Source organism: Thermobia domestica, chromosome 9 (assembly GCF_964235325.1).
Source record: "Thermobia domestica chromosome 9, izTheDome1.hap1.1, whole genome shotgun sequence".
NCBI classification, from domain to species: domain Eukaryota; kingdom Metazoa; phylum Arthropoda; class Insecta; order Zygentoma; family Lepismatidae; genus Thermobia; species Thermobia domestica.
In genome coordinates, this window is record NC_137462.1 from 61,556,951 (window position 1) to 61,578,173 (window position 21,223).

Below are 21,223 nucleotides of genomic sequence, written 5' to 3' on the forward strand. Positions count from 1 at the left end.
CACCCAGAAGCACCCAAGAAAAATTTACAAGAACCAACGGCAGAGAAAACCTCCATTACCACTTCTGTTAATAACCAGCCAATGGCTACAGATAATGATCCTGAAGCTCCTGTCTCTTCCAACATCGAGTCAACTTCTACACTCAATCTAGGGAACTCTAAAGAAGATCTGGACTTAAAGTCCGTTCTTTCCTTCCTCAAGGAATTACCTTTCCGTAAAATAATAACTCATATTAAACGTGGGATTACACGATTCCGACAAGCACTTGATTCAGCTTCTAAGGCTGCAGTTGTAATCGAAACTATAGCAGAAATGGTTGACGATGGCTGCTTCTAAATCCAAGGTTCTCCATCACTCCCTTATTCTTGCTACGTGGAATGCAGATGGTCTCGAAGGGCAGAAACACCTACTTATTAGATTTCTCATCCAACATAAAGTTGATATTATGTTTGTACAAGAAACGCATTTTACTTTTCGAATCACTACCTGGCGCTTACCTAATTACATTGTGTACAGACAGGATAGAGTGGGTAGACAGAAAGTAGGATTGTTACTTATCATCAAAAAGTCATTCCCAGTGAGGTTGATAACAATACCACCCTAAGCATGGCGACTGTCACTCAATTAAACCTAACAACTCAGGGGACGCCTTACACCAATATATCCTAACGTCTAATTTCATTATCTGTGCTCCACGAGACCCGACTTACCATCCAAAATTCGGTGGTCAACCCGATGTTCTTGATGTCGCTGTTTGAAAAGATGTACCCTTTACTGTACATCCCTATGTCATCTCGGATTTAGACTCTGATCATGATCCTGTCATTTTCCACGTTTCACACCGCAGCCTCGCACATACCACTCCTCTCATCAAAACAACAGAAACTGATTGGGATGTATTTAAACAGGAATTAAAGAGTATGATCGATCTACGAGATAGACCAGCCACTATTGAGGACATCGAACAAGCAGTTTCTCACGTCACCTTAGCACTTCGTACTGCAGAGGCAGCGAGCACCACCATCAAAATCTCTTCAACCCAAACCGGTCAATGCGACAGTTTTCATTTACAACTGTATATCCATCTAAAACGCTGGGCTAGGCACACATTACATCCAGCATATAAGACGCTATGGGACAAACTGGGTGCAAAGCTAAAGATGCTAACTATGCGACAAAACCAACAATACTGGGAAGACATTTTTCGAAATGTCACAGTAAATGATCGCAAAATCTGGACGTACTCCAAGTCCTTCCAACGCACTACAAACGGTTCAAAAGCTAGAGTAATTCACGGACCTCAAAGACTGACTCAAGACCCTCAGTCGCAAGCGGATATTTTCGCCCACTCTTTGGAAGAACAGTTCCAGCCCAATAGAGCAATTCTTGATCCTTATTTCAAACAGCACATCCGAACCACATTATATACCATAAGCAAACAAAGCCCTACCGATAATATAACTTTAGTAACACCTCGGGAAATAGAAAGACATATCAAACGTCCGCCGCCAAGGACAGCATCTGGGTCTGATGGGATTAGAACTGAGATACTAAAACACTCCACAAGGAAATTACTGGTCTTCTTAACCTACTTATTTAATGCCATCCTTGAACTATGCTACTTCCCAAAGACCTGGAAGGAAGCACGTATCATCACCATCCCCAAACCTGGAAAAAATCCGTTGCTCCCGGAAAACTATAGGCTGATCAGTCTTCTGTCACACTTAAGTAAATTATTTGAACGTGTGTTACTCTGGAGGCTGAGACAGCATGTACTCAATAATGATCTCATACCATCTCATCAGTTTGGGTTTCGTGCACAACATAGCACTACTACGCAACCAGTACGCGTAGATAATTTAACTGTAGCTTTCAATAGAAAGCAACACACCATTGGTGTATATCTGCATGTCTCAAAAGCATTAGATAAAGTCTGGTTAGCAGGGCTATTATATAAACTGTACACCCAAGGTCTTCCGGATCGCCTTCTGCATTTACTTCGTTCTTACCTCATTGGCAGAAAATTTCATGTGTCTGTTGATGGTGCCAAATCCTCCTCTAGGATAATCAAAGCAGGTGTTCCACAGGGCGCTGTACTTTCACCGCTTTTGTATACTCTGTATACAGCAGATCTACCGACACTACCACATAGCTTTCTCGCAACGTACGCCAATGATACTGCCTTTTTCGCGACCAGTAGCTCCCTTGCACAATGCTACATATATATGCAACGTCAACTAACAAGATTTCAACAATGGGCAAGACGTTGAAGGATTAAAGTAAATGCAGACAAAAGTTGTGCTGTCATCCACAGTAGAAGACGCGACTGCGCCCCTCGACATCTTATCTATGAGGACGCACACATTCCTCACGCCACCCACGCCAAATACTTGGGAGTGACTTTAGACCGTGGGCTAACGTTCGCCACACACATCACTGATATAAAGCAAAGAGCTTTACGGAAAATCTGAGCGTTATATCCCATCTTTCGCTGCAGTTCACTTTCGCATGAGGTCCGTGTTCACATACTTAAGATGATAATCCTGTCCACTCTTTCATATGCTTGCCCTGCCTGGCAACACGCTTCACACAGTCATCTTCAAACACTTGAAAGTGTGCAAACTAGAGCTGGTCGCATAATCACTGGTCACGACAGATATACACCAAACAGACAGATTCTGGAAGATTTAGAGCTCCCTACTATTAGAGAACTACTACGACATCTCCACAGTAAATTCTGGCGTACTTTACCCAGACACATTAATCCAGCAATAGCTAACATCGGCACCGAATTCGCTGTACGAAATGTCCATCGCACGCCACGCATTTAATATCTTCCTAGCGTTCGTACTGATGTCATCATCAGCTACTCTGCCACAGTTGCCGATGTAGCCTATCACACCAAACAAAACAATAGTACTACCCAACCAACCACCTGCACCTGTTGCATGTATCTCTTATACCATCTAACTCATGGAGTCAGGGGCTTCGGCCCGATACTCTACTCACAACTCCAAAATTACCGTGACCGTGACCATGACCGTGATCGTTAGTTTTGTTTTCAAATTCATTGAAGGCTGTGTTGCAATGGCATCTCGTGGTTGTAAGAAAGACTGGATGTATTTTGTTACATCTGTGATGGATTTGTTCGACGCAAACAGGGACAGAAAATTACAGATTTTGAAGAAGAGCATATTTCACATACTTCCATATAAAACTTGGAGATCAAGACAAATCGTGGGCTCCACACAATGTGTGTAGATCTTGTGTGGAAGCGTTACGGAACTGGAGCAATGGAAAGCGGTCATCTATGCCATTCGCAATGCTAATGGTGTGGAGAGAGCCCAGAAACCACAGCGACGATTGCTACTTCTGTTCCTGTGAAATTGTAGGACACAATACTCGAAACAAGACAAAGATAGTGTATCCCAATATTCCCTCTGCAATGAGACCTGTGCTGCACGGCCCAGACTGTTCCGACACCTCCATCAAGTCTTGAGTTTGTAAGTGATTGTAGTTGGTACAATAATTCAGTGGAAGGTAGTGAAATAGAAGATAAACTTTACAACTTCCCTAGTGGATCTCGTGACCCTATACCACTCACTCAAAGCCAGCTCAATGATACAGTTAAGGGCCTAAATTTGTCTAAAGAATCTGCTGAACTTCTTGGTCCCAGACTTATGAAAATAATTTTATATTTTTTGCCTGTCTACATTCACATTAAACAAAACATGTTAAGTTATTTAGTGTAATAAGCTCTCTAGTCTGCTAGAGGATAAGAAAAAGGTATAATAAAGCAGTATTGATACGGAAGAAGGCCCAAATTTTGACATTGATTTGTAAGAAAACCTCGCGTGACAGGGAAAAACGAATTTATTATTCGTAATCAGCTAGGAACAAAGAATTGAGTTTTCTATTAATCAAAAAACTTTTTTTTCAATTTGCAGCCCTGTGTTATCGTCTTAACTTTCCCTGGCACGAAACAGAAAACACTCTGGATGTAACCAAGTATTCTCCGTAAGTTGCTTGTTTCCCATGGTTAGCCCTTGAGGGCCGAGCTCCATCATATGTACAGTAATATGTGGCAAATGGGTCATTCCCTGAAAGTTTTGCTTTGAAGACCTTTAGCAGAATGCCACACTTAGGAAAAAACCCTGTATTCAAGAAGAGAGTAGACTAAAAAATGACTTCCTTTAAAAACTTTAATTGTGATATTAATAAAATTAACTATCGACTTTGATCACTATTATGAGAAAAATCTTATTAACATACTCATTTTGCCAATTTGAAATTACTTATTACTTAATGTTTGTTTGTGTTGATTAGAAAAAACTAAAGATTTAAAAGTGTTGTTTCCGAGTCAAGGCCAAAGGACGTCGCAGCACGTGAAGAGCGCTCGTGGTTTGCTACGGCCACATGGCTTTCCGCAATGACAGTTCAGGTCTGAAATGGTATTCGTCGTTATGAGGGTATTGAGAGTCGAGTTGAGCAGAAAATGCAGTCGTCGTGATTGAGTTTAGAGAGGGTTGCCATATTTTAAAATTAGAAAAGCGGAGAATTCGAAACCGTAAGTACTGATGTGAACTTGTGTATTACAAATACTGACCTGGAATTCTTCCGACCATCCTTTAGTTATTTCTGTGTTAAGTAACGTCTCCAATGGAGTTTTCTAACCAAACTTAAGTAAAACAAATTTAGTTTTTGTCTTTCATACTTTATGAAGTTCAACAAAATGTGAGTCTCGGATTGGAAAGTAAGTATTACAGTAAGATATCTGTAATTGTAAGGGTATTTGTAAAGCAATTTTTTTTTAAAAAAAAGGGAAGCGATATATGGCAGATATTGTTCATACGGTTTTCCTTCTGAGAAACAAAATAAGTCTTAAATTTTTATTATAACAAAGGTAAACATATTTAGGAGTCTTGGTCCATCTCTCATAAAATTTCCAATCATTTTCAAAGACTGATACTGAAATCGTACTAACATACAAAATTACCATGGATTCACAATATATGTAAAATACAGCGTAAATATTTTAAAAGAAAAATCTTAACAATGAGTCTGATCTGAACAAAATGCTAAGCATATCGTAGTTCAATTTGTAATCATTTCTGAATGTATAAATACTAGGTGAACACATAGACTAGGTAAATACATAGACTTGTTCAGCTGAACTGGGCAGAATGCTCATTTAAGAAATACGCACCCGTGAGATTGTGTATTAGCATTCATGGGTTGAACGAAAATGTGTATCAATATTTCACTTTATATATATATATATATATATATATATATATATATATATATATATATATATATATATATATATCACTATCTTTTATTTTCTTTAAAAAGTCTCGATTGCATAAAATCTCCAATCCAAAAAAGTGGGTATTTTTCGTGATTAAGAGATGATCAAGCGGTAGACGAATATGGGACCTGAAAATCGGGTGGTACCCATTAAAATCGGGTCATATTACAACCCTAAGTTACTGAAAGTTTCTTCGGTTATTTCTAATTTATTCTTTCATCGTTGTTTGAGATTACATTTTTCAAGTTCGTTTTCAGGGTTTATACTGAGCACTGTGTTTGGATTAAATTATACCTAACTGAGTATTTGCTTTTTCCTCTGTGTAGCCGTAATAGCATTCAATTGGGAGTAACTTGCGGCATTTATGGTAAGTAGTATATTTGGGTTTAAGTTTTTGCCCAAAATTGTAATTAAACGGTTAATCTCGCTTTGAAATTAGAATTCGTGATTGTACTCTTTTGTACAATACTTCGAGTCCGTGATATATCATTTTGTAGTAGCTGCTAAACTAACATAACTGCTATCAGATATAAAGACCGGAAACTCGTTAAATAGTTACCTTTAAACTCTTAAAAGACAGAACTTTAAAAGTCATTTAATTGCTGTTTAATTGAGCATGATTCTTACTTTCTTTTTGTAACGTTAAAATTTGTATTACTGTTATAAAGTACAGAACAAAAATAAAGGACCAAAATCGTCATTAAAACTAGGGATGATTTAAGCTCTTTATTTCTGTTCTGTAGAATACCATCAATTTTGCGTGCATAGTAGGCATTTTCTGTTGTTTGGTGATCGATTCCTCTTTAAGCAGCTCTTTTCTGGTGGGCATCATTTAGTATAAGTCCACTTTTATACTGTTACTTTCCGCAGCGAAGATCAGTCGGTTTGCTTTTAAACTTTTCTAGTGTTTGACAGCTTTGTACATTACCCAACTAATTTGTTTCTTAATTCATTCACTCTTTTTGTGAGGGACAATAATCAGCTTGCACTCATTACACAGGCCTGCATTATTTAGGTTGTCTCATGTTTTTCTACACTAGATTCGTATGTATCTTGGTGTACTTAATGCAAAAATGACCTTAGGTTTTGCCCATCACGTCAGAATTGTTTGCAAATTGCAATGTGTCACAATGAGTTTTATAACTGAAAACATCACAAATATGAGACGTACAGACCGATGTCAAGACACAGGAAATGGTGTCATCTGTTTGTTTATAATGAAAACTAATCGTTGGCGACATAAACCGGAAGATGGCAGTACTTGCGGCATTAAAGACATTGTACCCTGCAACTGATAGTGCTGGTGCAACTGTACGTACATATCCTCCGTGATCAAATGTGTGTGTGTTGGCGGAGCAGCGAACATAGTGTTCCATTGGCATCAAGAGGCTGTAAAACGTCTGGAGACTCCTTTTTGTTTACATTTGTGATTAGTTCTTGTTGACAAGACAAAAAATCAGATAACAACGCTCATAAGGCAAGTGTATCTTCTGTATTTCGGTGTACAAGTAGGACATCAAGACAAAATTTGGGACTCCACTATGTTTGCTATACGTCTGTTGAAGGACAAAGACAATGGTCAACAGGGAGCCAAAAGCTTTCAGATTTGGCGTTTCGATGGTCTGACGCGAGCCACAAAATCACAGTCCTGATTGTTACTTTTGTTCAACCAGTCTTTAGGATTTCAACATCATGACTTGTTACTTTTGTTCAACCAGTGTTTAGGATTTCAACATCATGACTAAAAAGAACATTGTCTATCCAGGTCTATCCAAATGTGCCACCGGCGTCATGTTCTATCCTTCATGGTCCAGACGTGGCTATGGAACCAGAATTTACCTGCGTAGATGATTCTCAAAGTGAATTACGTGAAGACACCGACGAGAACGACGAGCTTACCAACCTGGAACGTGTGCAAACCATTTACACATTCAGAACTGAGCGATGTGATTCGCGACTTACATCTCACCAACGAGGAGGCACAATTGCTTGGTTCCAGGTTGAAAGAAAATAATTTACTCGCAACTGGCAATTCGTTGTAATGGTTCAGGCACAGAGAACAACAATTTCTTCCAGACTTTTCGGAACGAGACTTAGTATTCTGCAATGATATGTGTGGATCTTATCAGACATTTAACATTCCGTACGAAAGCACTGATTGGAGATTATTCACCGATTCGTCGAAATGAAGTCTGCAGTTGGCCTGTTCACAACAGAAATAGGTATGCGTCAATACCCATAGGACGTTCTGTTCAGTTACAAGAATGACACGAAAATTTACAATTTGTGCTTCAGAAAATGAAGTATGACGATTGTCAGTGGGTCGTGTGTGGTGATCTTAAGATAATATGGATGATCAAACTGTCATTAAGTTACATATTTGTGGTATTTTTCGACATATACTACATGTGGCACATTGCCATTTGCAAATAAGCCTGACGTTATGGAAACAAACTAAGGCTCTCTTTGGATTAAACGTACCAAGAAACATTAGAATCCATCATCAAATGTTGGAAAACAGAACCATCGCAGGATAGTGTTATGAATGAGGTCCCTTTTTATGGTGGATAATAGTCGGCTGATATTGACTCTTTGCTTCTTTGATAAAAGGTCAGATTTTATTTGGATCGAAATATACAGTACTGCTATGTACGAAACTTGGATTACATTCTTTATTAAATTGTTGTTTGTTGTTTAGGACAACAGTAAATTAACAACAGTTTAGAACAACACTTTAGGACAACGAGTTAGATTTGATCCATACTCTCAATTTGAATCTAGGTAACTTTAGGATTGACATATTTAAAAAATGAAAATCCAGGACGCTACAAAATTAAGAGAATCTTTGAAATGCTTAAAATGAAAAGGAGTGTTATATCGTCGCTGCGCCTCGAAGAACCGCTATGTAACATTTTTGTTGAAAATGAGCTATGCCGTGCAAATAAACCTCAAAACTGCCAGGCAGTATCCCTTATAATGTGACAAGTGATTATTCAATTGTTTCGCCACAACAATTAAAAAAATAATAGATTGACATTAAAGGCTTCAAATTCTATTCATGTACATATTGATCCTCTATGTGCCTATAAAGGCGCAAAAGATAGACTCGACATGCGCTACGTAAACACAAAAGTACTAATAAAATATTGTTGAGGCAAGTTACAACAATGTCCAGTACATAATATACGCAGAACCATTTTACTATATTTTTCAAGTGTTTCCGTGTATCTTTGGCAAAATTTTAAGAGTGGAATGTTTTTTGCTTCTCCTGAAAAGTCGTGGTTTTAACACATAGCGTTTCTTCGAGGCGCAGTGACGATCTACTAATTTACTTTCTTCCATGAGATAGAGATGTTCAAGTATTGGGTAATCACATTTTTAGTTATTTTAGTAGACTTTCTCCTTACTGGTTAAGCAAATATAAACAAATGATTTACCACCTCCCCCTTGTAAGCAATTTTTTTTAGAAACTGTTACGTTTCGTGGTTTTCAGTGACTGTTTCAGGTCAATCAAGATATGATGTTTCCGTTTACACGTTCTGTCTGTTCGTGCTGTGTCCTTTGTTTTAGAACGGTTAATTCATTGACAATATGTTCTGGCGGCGTTTGTTACCTTCAAAGAATTTCCTTCGTTGAATTTTTAGTTTATTTCTGTTAAGAAAATAATTCTATACCTAATCCTGTGAAAACCAAACTGTAATATCCCGTTCCTTTCTTCTTTGCTGAAATCCGGAACATTTAAGTGTCCCGAGAAATATTTTCGGGATGTCGGAACGCAGATCTCGGTGTTACCGGATTTTCCACGATGAATGGCAGCCCTAGGTGGTCTTGATATAATTCTATATGGTTTGTTCGCACAAACAGTTCAAACTGCGGAAAACTTTTATGATCACTTCAAATTCTATTGTGAGAATGAGAAAGAATTTACTAACATATACACAGCTGTTATATCAGTACAGATTGTAATCATACGTGAGACTAAGGAAATGGTATTATTATTATTATTATTATTATTATTATTATTATTATTAGTAGTAGTAGTAGTAGTAGTAGTAGTAGTAGTAGTAGTAGTACTAGTAGTAGTAGTAGTAGTAGTATCGACTGTTACGCTACTTCAGTATCAATTTTTATTCATATTAACCTTGCTCTTTTGGTCAATTTGATAATGTGTTACAAGAATATATCTGATGGAGATCTCTGGTATTCGAATGAAAATCCACTGTGTAGAAGTAACCCTCCACTTCGCTGCATTCTTTTTCGTATTTATTCCACACATTTCAGTCGTACCACACATATAATTTAGTGATTTGATGTTATTCACATTTTTTCAGTCTTACACCTGTCCTATATATTGAATTGAAAATGCGTTTTACGTACTTTTAAGTGGCCTACATTCCCCACTACCTGGTTTAACTGGAGAATTAGTCACACATACTTCTGTCTCTGAGCATTCACCTCGACATGGAAATATTGGGCTATCTATAAAAAAGAAATATATATATATATATATATATATATATATATATATATATATATATATATATATATATATATATATATATATATATATATTAGGTACAGAAGAATTAGTTACAATAAGGAATAATCACTGCTTTGGTGAGGTTTTCAGGTCTTTTCTTAGCATAGAATTGTATAATTGATATCAGTCTGATGCTCAAAGTGTTAAACTAAACATCACATATCGGCAATCAAAATGTGTAACATAAGGAAAACACCTCTTATACTTTCCACTCTAGAGAACATGTTCGTAAATTATGGATCTGGATGAAATTAAATATTATATGGCAGGCAAAAGATAAATTATTATGAACATACCTTGCAACTGAATAACAATAGATTGGGGTGTGTAGTAAAGATAGCGAAGTAAACCAAGGTAACTTAATTATACACACTTATTGACGGGGTATTAAGGAGTGTGGAAAACCACGTGCATGGATTCAAAATAAATTCATCTGTTGAAAATTTTTCTTCCTTCATTATTGTGTATGTTTGGAATAGTATAAAAATTAATTTTATAATAACCTTCCTCGTCTGTTTTGATATCCTTGCATCCCCATAACACCCTGAGAGGATTGTCCATTTCTTCACAAACAGGAAAGTATTCTCTTACACAGACTTCTCTCTCCAAATCACATTCTATATTATTGCAAGCTTGTAGCAAACCTGGAATTAAAAAATATGCTTAAATTAGCAAAGTTGTGGGAAATACATTTAATTACTACATATACAGGGTGTTTCAAAATAACACTGACAACGTTTGAAAGGTGATTCCTTCCACCAAAATAAGACAAAAAGTATAGATCAACTTGCGTGCATAAATGCTTCCTTTCGGAGTTATAGGCTCTCGCAAACATGAAAAAATAAAGTTTCCAGGTCCATATCTCCCAAAATATGGGATCTTTTGTAGTCAGATTAATTGTTCACTTAGGAACTAATATGTTCCCTACCAAAAATTACATGCTTCAGAATCCTAAGTTATTTCCGGAACAACTTTTATATTTGGCTATGGGCACATAATTTGAAGTACTCAGAACTACCTGTATAAAAATTGTTGTGGAAACACCGCATGATTCTGAAACATGGATATTTGGATAGAGCACATACTAGTTCTTAAGTGAAGTCTTCACTCGACTACTGTAAATCCTATAGTATTGGAGCTGTGCATATTTAAAGTTCATTTTTCATGTCTTCAGCAGCTTATAACTCCAAAAGGAAGCATTTGTGCACCCTGGTAGCTCTATACTTTTCGTCTTATCTTGGTGTCAGGAACCATCTCCCAAACGTTTTCCGTGTTGTTTTGAAACACCCTGTATATTGTGATTATATTATTTAAAAATTGACTTTCGGATGGTATATCAATAGAACTTTATACTATCAAGATGGAAAATCGAAGAAAGAAGATGCGACTACTAATATGTAATGTTACTTGATTTCTGCCAAATCAACTTTTCTTCGTTGATATTGCTAACACAATATACAGTGCTGTTATCTCCACTTCCTATTACCTCTAAAACAATATATATATATATATATATATATATATATATATATATATATATATATATATATATATATATATATCTTTCTAACATTATATGGTACTATACAAATGCAGATTAGTTCATCATCTGTAACAGAGAGCAGCTAGTGTTGTAGCTGCTTAGGAAATTCATAAGATGAAACCTATTTATCTATGTCATGTACGTCATCTACGTCTTAGTTTGTTACAGATCATAGATGCACATGAATTAACATTATTTGTTTTCTTTGCAAATATTAACATAAAAACTTCAGTTGGTTTATAATATTTTCTGTTATTATCATTGATAATATTGTTTTCATGTTGAAAACGGTTATTTATGTTACATACACAAGTTAATTGTTTTAAGCGTTTAAGTCGAAGAGGAAATATAGTTGTTCATAAGTATCTGTTCGAAATTGTTTCCTACAAGTATAAGACATTCTGGCTTCACACCTGTGAAGTATTGGAAATTTCGATCTGAGCACCCAAAGAATAACGATAATAGTTAAAATGTATCGCATTGATATTGTGAAATTTATGTGTTCTATTCCGTTAAGTGTCTTGTCTGGTAAAACTTGTCTGCAAAGCGTATTTTAGTTATGTCCTCATTATATATAACCGAATGTTTATATAGTAGGAAGTAGCAGTTGCGAAATTGAGGAATATTTTGGAATTAAAATCTTTATTCCGGACTCCGTATTACGATACCTCGGAATTTCGAAATTACGGAATCTACATACTATGAAATTTCGAAATTTGGAAATTTTGCCTCGGAATTTCCTAAGGTCGGATCTCCAGAATCGGATAAATTCACACAAAAATTTCGGAATGTGCAATACCAGAATGTTGATCTGGCATTCAGATTCTAGGAAAGATGGCATTTAAAAATCGTGGCCATGAAAATTACGAAATAAAGAAATTTGGAACTTCTGATGTTAAAAATGCTTAATATCGTAACTACAGAATTCGAGAATTTTGGATCTTCAATAATATAGTTTCATAATAGATATTAGTACTGATATTAACCTTCCAGTTACGATGAAAATTAATAACTTTTCCCCATTTCAAGTGACTGCACCAGATGTTTGCTGTATCTTTTTGTCGATTCAAAGGTGCCAGAACCAGTAATTTCAGGGTGAAGTCCATTCCAGGACATATCGTTGATCCCAGAGTAGATGTCCTGTTTAGGTAATTCTCCAGGAGGAAATCTTAAAATCCTGGATATTAGGTAGGCAAACTACTAGGGTAATACAGAAGAAGTAAGCTGGTCAGTTTCCTCCCGTCTGAATTCGAAATGATATCCTTTTCCGTGCATAAGTGAACAAATGTGCACCTCTGGTTTTTATTTTTCTGCTTCTATTCTGAGGCTTGCATCGTAGTAGAAACTGCTTTGTAACATTTATGTACCTCCCACCTGTGTTTATTACTAATAGTGTTAATTAGATGGCATCAACAATCACCATATTTCAAGAAATATTTACAAAAAGAAAATGTGGACTTGTTAGTGCCAGGACTCGAGATGATAGATGAAAAACTTGAAGTGGAAAACTACTGTGAAAAATAAGTTGAGAGTTATGATTATGGATACCATGCGCAGTAACTGAGCAATTATGGTTTCGTTATTAAGATATTTCCTTTAACACTTCAAATGATATTCCTATGATATTATTCTACGACTACTTCTCATAAGCATGATTCTAGACACAGATATATTGTTACAATAAAGCTTCAGATTGTTTTCTTTCATAAATTTTTAGTCTTTAATTTCTTGTATCTGGAAAATGTGCTTCAAGCTCCAGTAAAAGAAAGTGGCTTAGAGTTTATTTAATAGTAGATCGATTTTCTAGATATTAATGTTTCAAAATATCACAAAGAATAATATATATATATATTTTGGTGCTCTGTGAACATTTCTCAATGTCAAGTATATTTTACAATAACTCTAGGAAATCATAAAAATGTGATGGATCCGAAAAACCGCTTTAGTAATATAAGTGAAGAGCAACTCCATTGACTAAGTAATTCACTTATAAAAAGATCTCCGAAACTATTGTACATAGAACCTTGAAATTTCCTGAAAGGTTCCTCCTGCACAATAGGCTGTAGGTAAGACGGACGTTTGCGAAATATTTATCGTAAGGGATAATAAGGCTGTATTGTTTTACTATCTGACTCAACGTATTACACGTATTATATATTGTCATTTGGCAGATCTCTCAAATTATGATGCATATAACCTGAAAATTTTTATAAATGTTTTTTTGCATACTAAACTGTAAATAAGGCGAAAGTTTGGCAATTACAAATCCTTAGCTGGGATGGAAGGATTAAATATTTTATGATTATTAACCAATTTTTTCACAAGAAGAAGAAATCTATGAATATTTTGCGGATAAGTTTACACCATAATGAAGACCCAGGAAGGACATAGTGGTTAAAAATTCAGGTTCAAAATAAATGAACGGAATTTAAAGATAGCAATTTTAACTTGTACATATAGTGTACTAACTGTGCTTAATGTTTATAAATTTAAGTGCTTATTATCAGTAGAACGACGAGATGTTAAAAACTGTATGGATGCCAATCGTAATGGACCTTCCTTGGGACTATGTAAGTATCTCATTATTGTGTCTGGTAAAGACATCTCCTCTATATAGTCCCTTCGTCTCTTCTATAGCAAAATCAGCAAATAACATGAACGCGGTTCTAATTTCAAAATATAAACATGTATTAGCATCGATAATATAAAAGAATAAAAGCGAGACTAAATAAGATGCATAAGTTGATGGAGGGAGAAACATAAACACACACACAATGGACAATTAAAATTGATGGATATATTCTAGACAGAGGCGCAGATGTAAGAGACGGGGAGAAAAGGAAATAAGAAGAAGAAGAAAAGGGGGTACAGATCTAAATATGAAATTTATATATTAAAAAAGGAACATTATAAAGTTTTGTTTCCAGAAATTCAAGAATAAAATAGAAGTAGCGTTTTGATTTTATATTTTTTCAGGACTATCCGAATATATTGAGGATGCTTGGAAAAATCATAAGTCACTTTCAAAATGATACCAATCTTGGTGGTCAAATTAAATACTGAGTTTGAAGAGCTCTGAGACACACACAGAATAATGTCATCATTTTATCACACATGCTTTGTTTGCTCGTACTTCAGTTACAAATTTGGTGGTGTTCACTGAATGAGTTGATCCGAAATACATTATGATAAACCAAGTAGATAGCGTAAGATATATTTTCGTTCATACGAGTACGAAACATTATAAATAATAATTTGCCACGAAAGACGAAAACGAACAGTTGAGTTCTAATGACGGGAATCACAATTTTGGCTAAAAGTGTTAAGAACCACTATGTTCAATAGTCCCCAACGGACTCGAACACATTTCCACGCGCACCAAGATGTAAACAAATATTTTATGTAATGCTGCACAAAAGAATGTTGGACAATAACATGTGTAATACTGCTCCCGACTCTTATATATTCGTAAGATCGATCCTTTCTCATGTCGTATGAACTTTATGGTAGATAAACACCATATATGTGGCTTTTCTGTCAACGAAAGAGAAAATGGGACAAGAACCTAATCTCCAAAGAATCGTTCCCCAGATTTACATGGTGTAATCTACATGTGCGTGGCTTCGCAAGTATAGAAGCAGATTTATATTATTGTTCGTTTAAGTGACAACTATACAGTTAAGGTGAACATTTATATTATAATTATTATTATTATTATTATTATTATTATTATTATTATTATTATTATTATTATTATTATTATTATTATTATTATTATTAACATTATTATTATTATTATTATAAACGTACTTTTCACCTTGCATGGCGAAATTACTGTATATTGTGCTATTATTTCTGTCATTTGTCCTAGATTGTATGTTATTTAGTTTGTTTATTGGATAGTAATTTGTCTCCAGGTCATCAAATAAATTGATTTTAGCGTGCACTTTTTTGCAAATTACTTTACAGGAAGAACCCGATGCGTTGCAGAGACCAAGGCTGAATTCAGTGATATTTCGCTTATAGTTTTAGGTCGCAAGATAGTGTAGGCGTAACGTGTTAGGTTTACGAGTAACACATCTAGTGAACATAGATTCGATACCTATTCAAGCTAAAAAATTCTTACATACTTATGATGAAGAATCGAAGAGTGATTTCTCATACCAAAGAAGCTATACCTTAGAATGTGGAAGCAAACAAATGTATTACTAGGGATTCGATTTACGAATGTTGGTTGGGAAAGAGCAAATAACAACTATGAGAATTACCAGGAGAGTTCGAAACACGTCATTGATCTTATTATCCACTGTTCATATTCTTAGCCTTACAGAGAAATACTATACCATTTGTTAAACAATTTTTGGGCAGAGTAATTTGTGGAGTATCGATATCACGCCGGACTTGCAAATGGAAAATTTCGATTTGATACTCCTCCAGGTAGTATCTTTTGCACATAAAATAGTGGCTGCAAACAGTGTAATGATACGTAGCTTTCATAGTCATATTTGTCTTTCTCTCGCACTCTCATTATCCCTAGTCATCTTTATCGTGGTAGCTTATTTCTTGCTTTCTCTCTCTCTCTCTCTCTCTCTCTCTCTCTCTCTCTGTCACTCTCTCTCTCCCTCTCTCTCTCTGTCTCTCTCTCTTTGTCCAGAGTTGAGACCGAGCCAATTTTGATGTCCTGGTGTCTTATTCTTGCCCAAAGAGAAGCATTCTTGTCCAAAACTTGACTCGAATAACCCTGTCTAGAATATGTCAAAAACTGGGAATTTCAGCCTCATATGTTTCGTGTTCTGCTGATTACATCTCCTGTCCTGGTCACATTTAAAAGAAACACTGTTTAAACCCAAGGAAATACGGAAACTCTCTTCTTTGTTCTCTGGGTTATCGAATTTCAATCAAATCACCAGGTCAGTACAGGTGCGAATTATGGACCTAGTGGCAGTACATAACCTAACCCACATCACACACTGACGATATAAACCGTTTCAGCTCTGGCGTGTTTATACTATCTGTTCGAATTAGAACGTTATATTCGCAAAAGTCAATCGAGAGTGGATATATTTAGAACAGATATGTCATAAGATATGACTAGAAAATGATATATTTTTTGGATAATACAAGAAAAATTTTTATTTATATTAATTTGACACAAAATTCGTTTCCCTCCTATAATTCAGTATGTTTTATTCACGTTCGAAGTGTAAAAATGCAATATCTGCTATGAACTTTATATTGTTAGATTCTGTTTTAATACGTTATATTCCATACTTGTATATGTGCTCCCTTTTCTTGTTCTTTTTTCTTTTTCCCCTTTTCTCTCTTTCCCTCTCTCTGTCTCACTTCTGTACCTCTGCCTAACAGACGTTCATCGGTTTGAATTATTACTTGTTAAATTTTTCAGGCAATCAACTTAATTAATCTTGTTACGTTTCACTTTTATTCTTTCATATTATCGATAATAATACATATACATTTTGAAATTGGAATTGCGCTCATGTTGTTGATGTCTCTTTACCAGACACGATAATGTGATAAGAATATGTAAATTGATTGCCTAGCACCATTTATCAGGTGGTAGGTAATTATATTAATTTGTTTTCTTATGATTACATCCTTGAACAATGTATGATCGTATGGTACAGAACTTGTTCATTTCTGGAGAGGTGTGATGTACTGTAAATTTCAATGGTATAACTTGTCCCCTTTCTTAGTCAAAAATTGCTAAAAAAAAATGTATGTAAGTAATAGGATTTTATCACTTGATTGATGTTCTATTCTCTTATCCGTTAAGATGTGGTTTAATAGAAACATATCACAATGTGTATTAAACACGGTTTTATTTTATTTCTTAGTGGAAGGGAAGCTTAATAAATGTGTTCAAAATTATTCATTCATACATTATACTATTCCTTAAATTTTGAATGTTTAATAATAAAAATGTGTAATTGTTTCTATGGGATGTTTCTTTCAGTAATGAATACAATAATTTCACTAAGGTCTAGATCCTACTATATTTGGACCAGGTACCATTTTATTCTAAATCTGAATTCAGAAGGTACTATTATTGATTGTAATAGTCCTAGATGAAGACTTCTGAGGCAATCTTGTTCATTAGAAAAGTGAAGTGACTAATGATTGCATTGTCCTCCTGCTTTTTTAAAATTCAATGTTTTATTTTATTTATTTAAATATGAATTTAAAATGTGCTAATATTTAACTTTAAGCATTTTAAATTAAGCCTTATGTTATCCATAGGCTTATGTAACTGTTTTATACTATCTAGTTCACAATACCCCCATAAAGTTCTCATCAAATTCAGTAGATACAAGCTTAGTTAAACGTAGTATAGAATGTAAAGCACTTCTTGGTTCTATAAGAATATGGTACCATTTATCAAATTTTATTAATCACATTTCCTAGTGATTTTAGTATTGAGGTAGGATATTGATAAATATATCCTCTTTGATGTATTCTTAGGTCATATGGACAAGTTCAGGGGATAATTCTTCATAAGACATGAATGCATTGATGTGTAACTCCCAAATATTTACATGGGTACATATACCACTCGTTAAATTTGTCATTTTAAAAATAAAAGAAGGTGATAGTTTTTTATGTGAGATATTTATATTTAGTCGAAACCAACTTCGAATGAATTATTTTATGCACAGTAAATTTATTAATTTATGCAGAGTAATTTCATCAAGATCTGGAGACTTTGTATATCTGGTCCAGGTGTCTCAACATTCAGGAAGCATATTTGGTACATATGTTTTTGGAAGGTATTTTCTTAATATCTATAGCCTTATGTGAAATGTTGTGTACTTCCGTGTATTCGAAAAGATAACTGATGTACATGTACTTGGGTGAATGTACTATACCCGAAGTTTCGAAACACAAATTATGTAGATATGAATTTAGGAGGTAGTTGTGTTGTTTTGAAATATATTAGATGAAGTCTTCAGTATTCTATAGGAGTACTTAACTGTTATATTGTTTCTACTTTAAGACCCTCTTAAATATTCTCAATCAAATTAGATAGATGGTTTAGAAGATTTTAAGGGTAATCTTCTTAGGGGATATACATTTGGTTTAGGCCCTATAACAAGCAACAAATTATAATGATTTAGGAAGTGAATGTATTAGTAATTTAATACATTTGCTATTTAGTAGTGTCGATTTACTTGAGCAGGATTTACTTGAAACTTATTTTGCCTGGTTTCTCCATTGCGCTACAAGACTCACGTGATTTTTATTTTTTATGTATACGATATCTAAAGCACGTATACGTGAGAGAGCGCTTAGGACTACATAAAATTCTCAATCAGGTTTAAAGGGATAACACTTTGTCTAGTAATAATTATTTCACCTTTTTCTTCAGATTGGAAAACATGTTAAGGCGTTATGAGAATTTATTCTTCTTTCTAATATGTGATACAGTTATAATTTTTTTGATTTATTTTCTGATTATATAACTTACATTTTGATATTTATTCATTCGGCATTTTGACGTTCGCTTTGCAATTTACTTCGCTTTAAACTTTATTTCTAACGTAACTTTTAACTAACGTTAGATTTAGGGAAAGTTGTTTTGAATTGTCAATGGACAGAACGTATTGACCATTGCTATTATCTTGCAATCTTATTGACGTCCCCAATAAATAACATTAATCAGTTCAATCTAATACACTGTCAACAAATTTCAAATCTTCTAAAATATATAAGTTGTACTTTTTAAAATAAAACTTAACTTACCCTCATTTGCGGCTTTTTCAGTTATATAATGTTTTGCTTGAGGATAGGAAATATTCAACCCATAAGAAATTCTAGGATCAAGGACGAACACAAAGAAGGCGCCGATAACTATAAGAAATAAATATATAAATACTTGAAACTCCTCTATTGTTAACGTATGCTGTAGTGATGAGTTGGTTCATCACAAAAAAGTGTTAACTTAGTACTGAAAGAACTAAAATATAAATGGAATTTTCTAAGAAGAAAAAATTAATATAAAATTACTGCAAGTAAATAAAATTAAATATTCCTGCAATATCTAATCCTTTTTACTAGTAATCTCAAATATATATTCCAGAAATTTATTCCGATAATCTAGTTGTTTTACTGTTCTAGAATCTGAAATGTATTATTTTTAAGGATGTGTTTGTATCCTTCCAATAAAAACTGAATTTACTTTTTCACTAGAGTCATTGTTGAAACTTGCACATTTTCATATTCGTCCACATATTCGTCGATATAGCGAGGGAGCAATAGGACTGACGTTTGTCGTAATACACATTCTCATCCGTGTAAACTATAGTGTTATCAACGTAAATATTACAATAAATGTTCGTGAGAGAAGCGTATTGTAATGTCGCAAATATTGTTGTGTATAAACAATCCTACACGCCAGTGCTTGTTTACATACAGCACCACGTGGTTTAGCAAGAGGATTCCATACACCAGATGGATCTACTGTCACCAGCAGACGACAGGCTTTTGGCCCCTATCACGGAGCAGACGATGTCAACGGAGCAGCAGCGCCACAGCCACCCAAGGACCTCTATAAATTGGCTGGACGACGGCAATTCTGTACCAGTTTTCTGCTACAGAACTACGCCTATCGTATCTCCTGACTTAGCCTACTACGGAGCTGTCTGGGAATCCTAACCTCAGCCTCACAACCTGCTACAGAGTTTTGTTGGTCACTACCCATCCCTCTGCTTGCTACGGAGCACTAGGTCCCTCAGTCCACTCTGCTTAGCCTGCTATGGGGCTCTGTAGAGATCCTGTCTGCCACCTTACGGTCAAAGACTACCTGCAACTAACCTTGCAAACTTGGAGAGATTATTTTTGCAGTAATTTTTTAAAAATACTTTTTATAGTGGAAATTTTATAATAAAGGACGGTAGTGTGAGTCGATTCAGGACGCTCTTTTTATTAACGCTCTTCCTGTAACCTACATGGGACAAAGTTTTACAATATAAAAATATCATATTTTGCAAAAATGTTAAAGAATAAATATTTATGTGAAATTTTATTTATTACTTACAACTTTAAATACGTAGTTTGCTTCGTAACAAGGTTAGATAATCTTGCAGGCGGATGTGTCGAATATCGTGCCCTTCATGTTGCTTATAACGTTTTCTAATTCAGGAAAGACTTTGAAATAAACGCATTTTGCTTATTTTTTTGTCATCATCTTATGCATTATAACATGCATTACATTGTATATTGATGTGCGTTATATACAGGCATAACCAAAAATGTTGGTTTCTATAAATCACGATTTAAAATATTAGTCTCCTACTAAGAGAGACTGGAAATCAGTGACAGTAGCCCTCTCATGTCCTTTATGGAAGATATACTATTATGAGATCCGTATTGTCATGTAGAGACATTCGAGACAAGTCAGAAACTCAAAATCAGACATCTTGGACTTCTGGGGTTGCCTCCCTTAGAGGCGACACTTCTTAATACTGATTTTGGTTTTCCTTACTTTACACCACGTTGCACCTAGAGGTAACAAACCATCGTCAAAATATATTATAGGTGGCCTAATGCTGTTTCTATGATCGAAAATAGAAAGTGGTCTCTCAAACATAAAAATAAAAGATATCAATTCGAATATTTTCGACCCGCTTTTCGAAAAACATTTGAAGTGCGAAATGCATTTTTTCGTTTTTTCCGTAAGGCTCTTCAAGCAAAGTACATTAATATTTTCTTTCAACCTCGTAATTCAAGTCATTTCCGAAATAGACCCTTTTTAGTTTCGAATTTTGAACAATAATTTCGAAATTAGAAGCGATTTAAAGTTAAATTTATTTTG

At 34.9% G+C, this 21,223-nt stretch overlaps 1 protein-coding gene across 1 annotated transcript; it reads right to left on the reverse strand.

Moving 5' to 3' along the window:
* Positions 1–9,680: 9,680 nt before the first annotated feature.
* Positions 9,681–20,110, reverse strand: LOC145660836 (uncharacterized). The gene is made up of 4 exons (XM_081726257.1): positions 20,077–20,110; positions 19,153–19,260; positions 10,355–10,495; positions 9,681–9,790 (listed from the first exon to the last, which is right to left on the reverse strand). Exons 1-4 carry the CDS (start codon positions 20,108–20,110, stop codon positions 9,681–9,683), a joined length of 393 nt encoding a protein of 130 aa, XP_081582383.1.
* Positions 20,111–21,223: the final 1,113 nt, after the last annotated feature.

Bases quoted from the DNA above. Each gene is read 5' to 3' on its own strand.
- LOC145660836 (XM_081726257.1), bottom strand. From the start codon at position 20,110: ATGGGTAGTGACCAACAAAACTCTGTAGCAGGTT. The intron at 10,496-19,152 runs GTAAGTTAAGTT...TTTTAATTCCAG, and splicing joins TGAAAAAGCCGCAAATGAGG to GTTTGCTACAAGCTTGCAAT. The intron at 9,791-10,354 runs GTTATTATAAAA...TCTTTTTTATAG, and splicing joins TATCAAAACAGACGAGGAAG to ATAGCCCAATATTTCCATGT.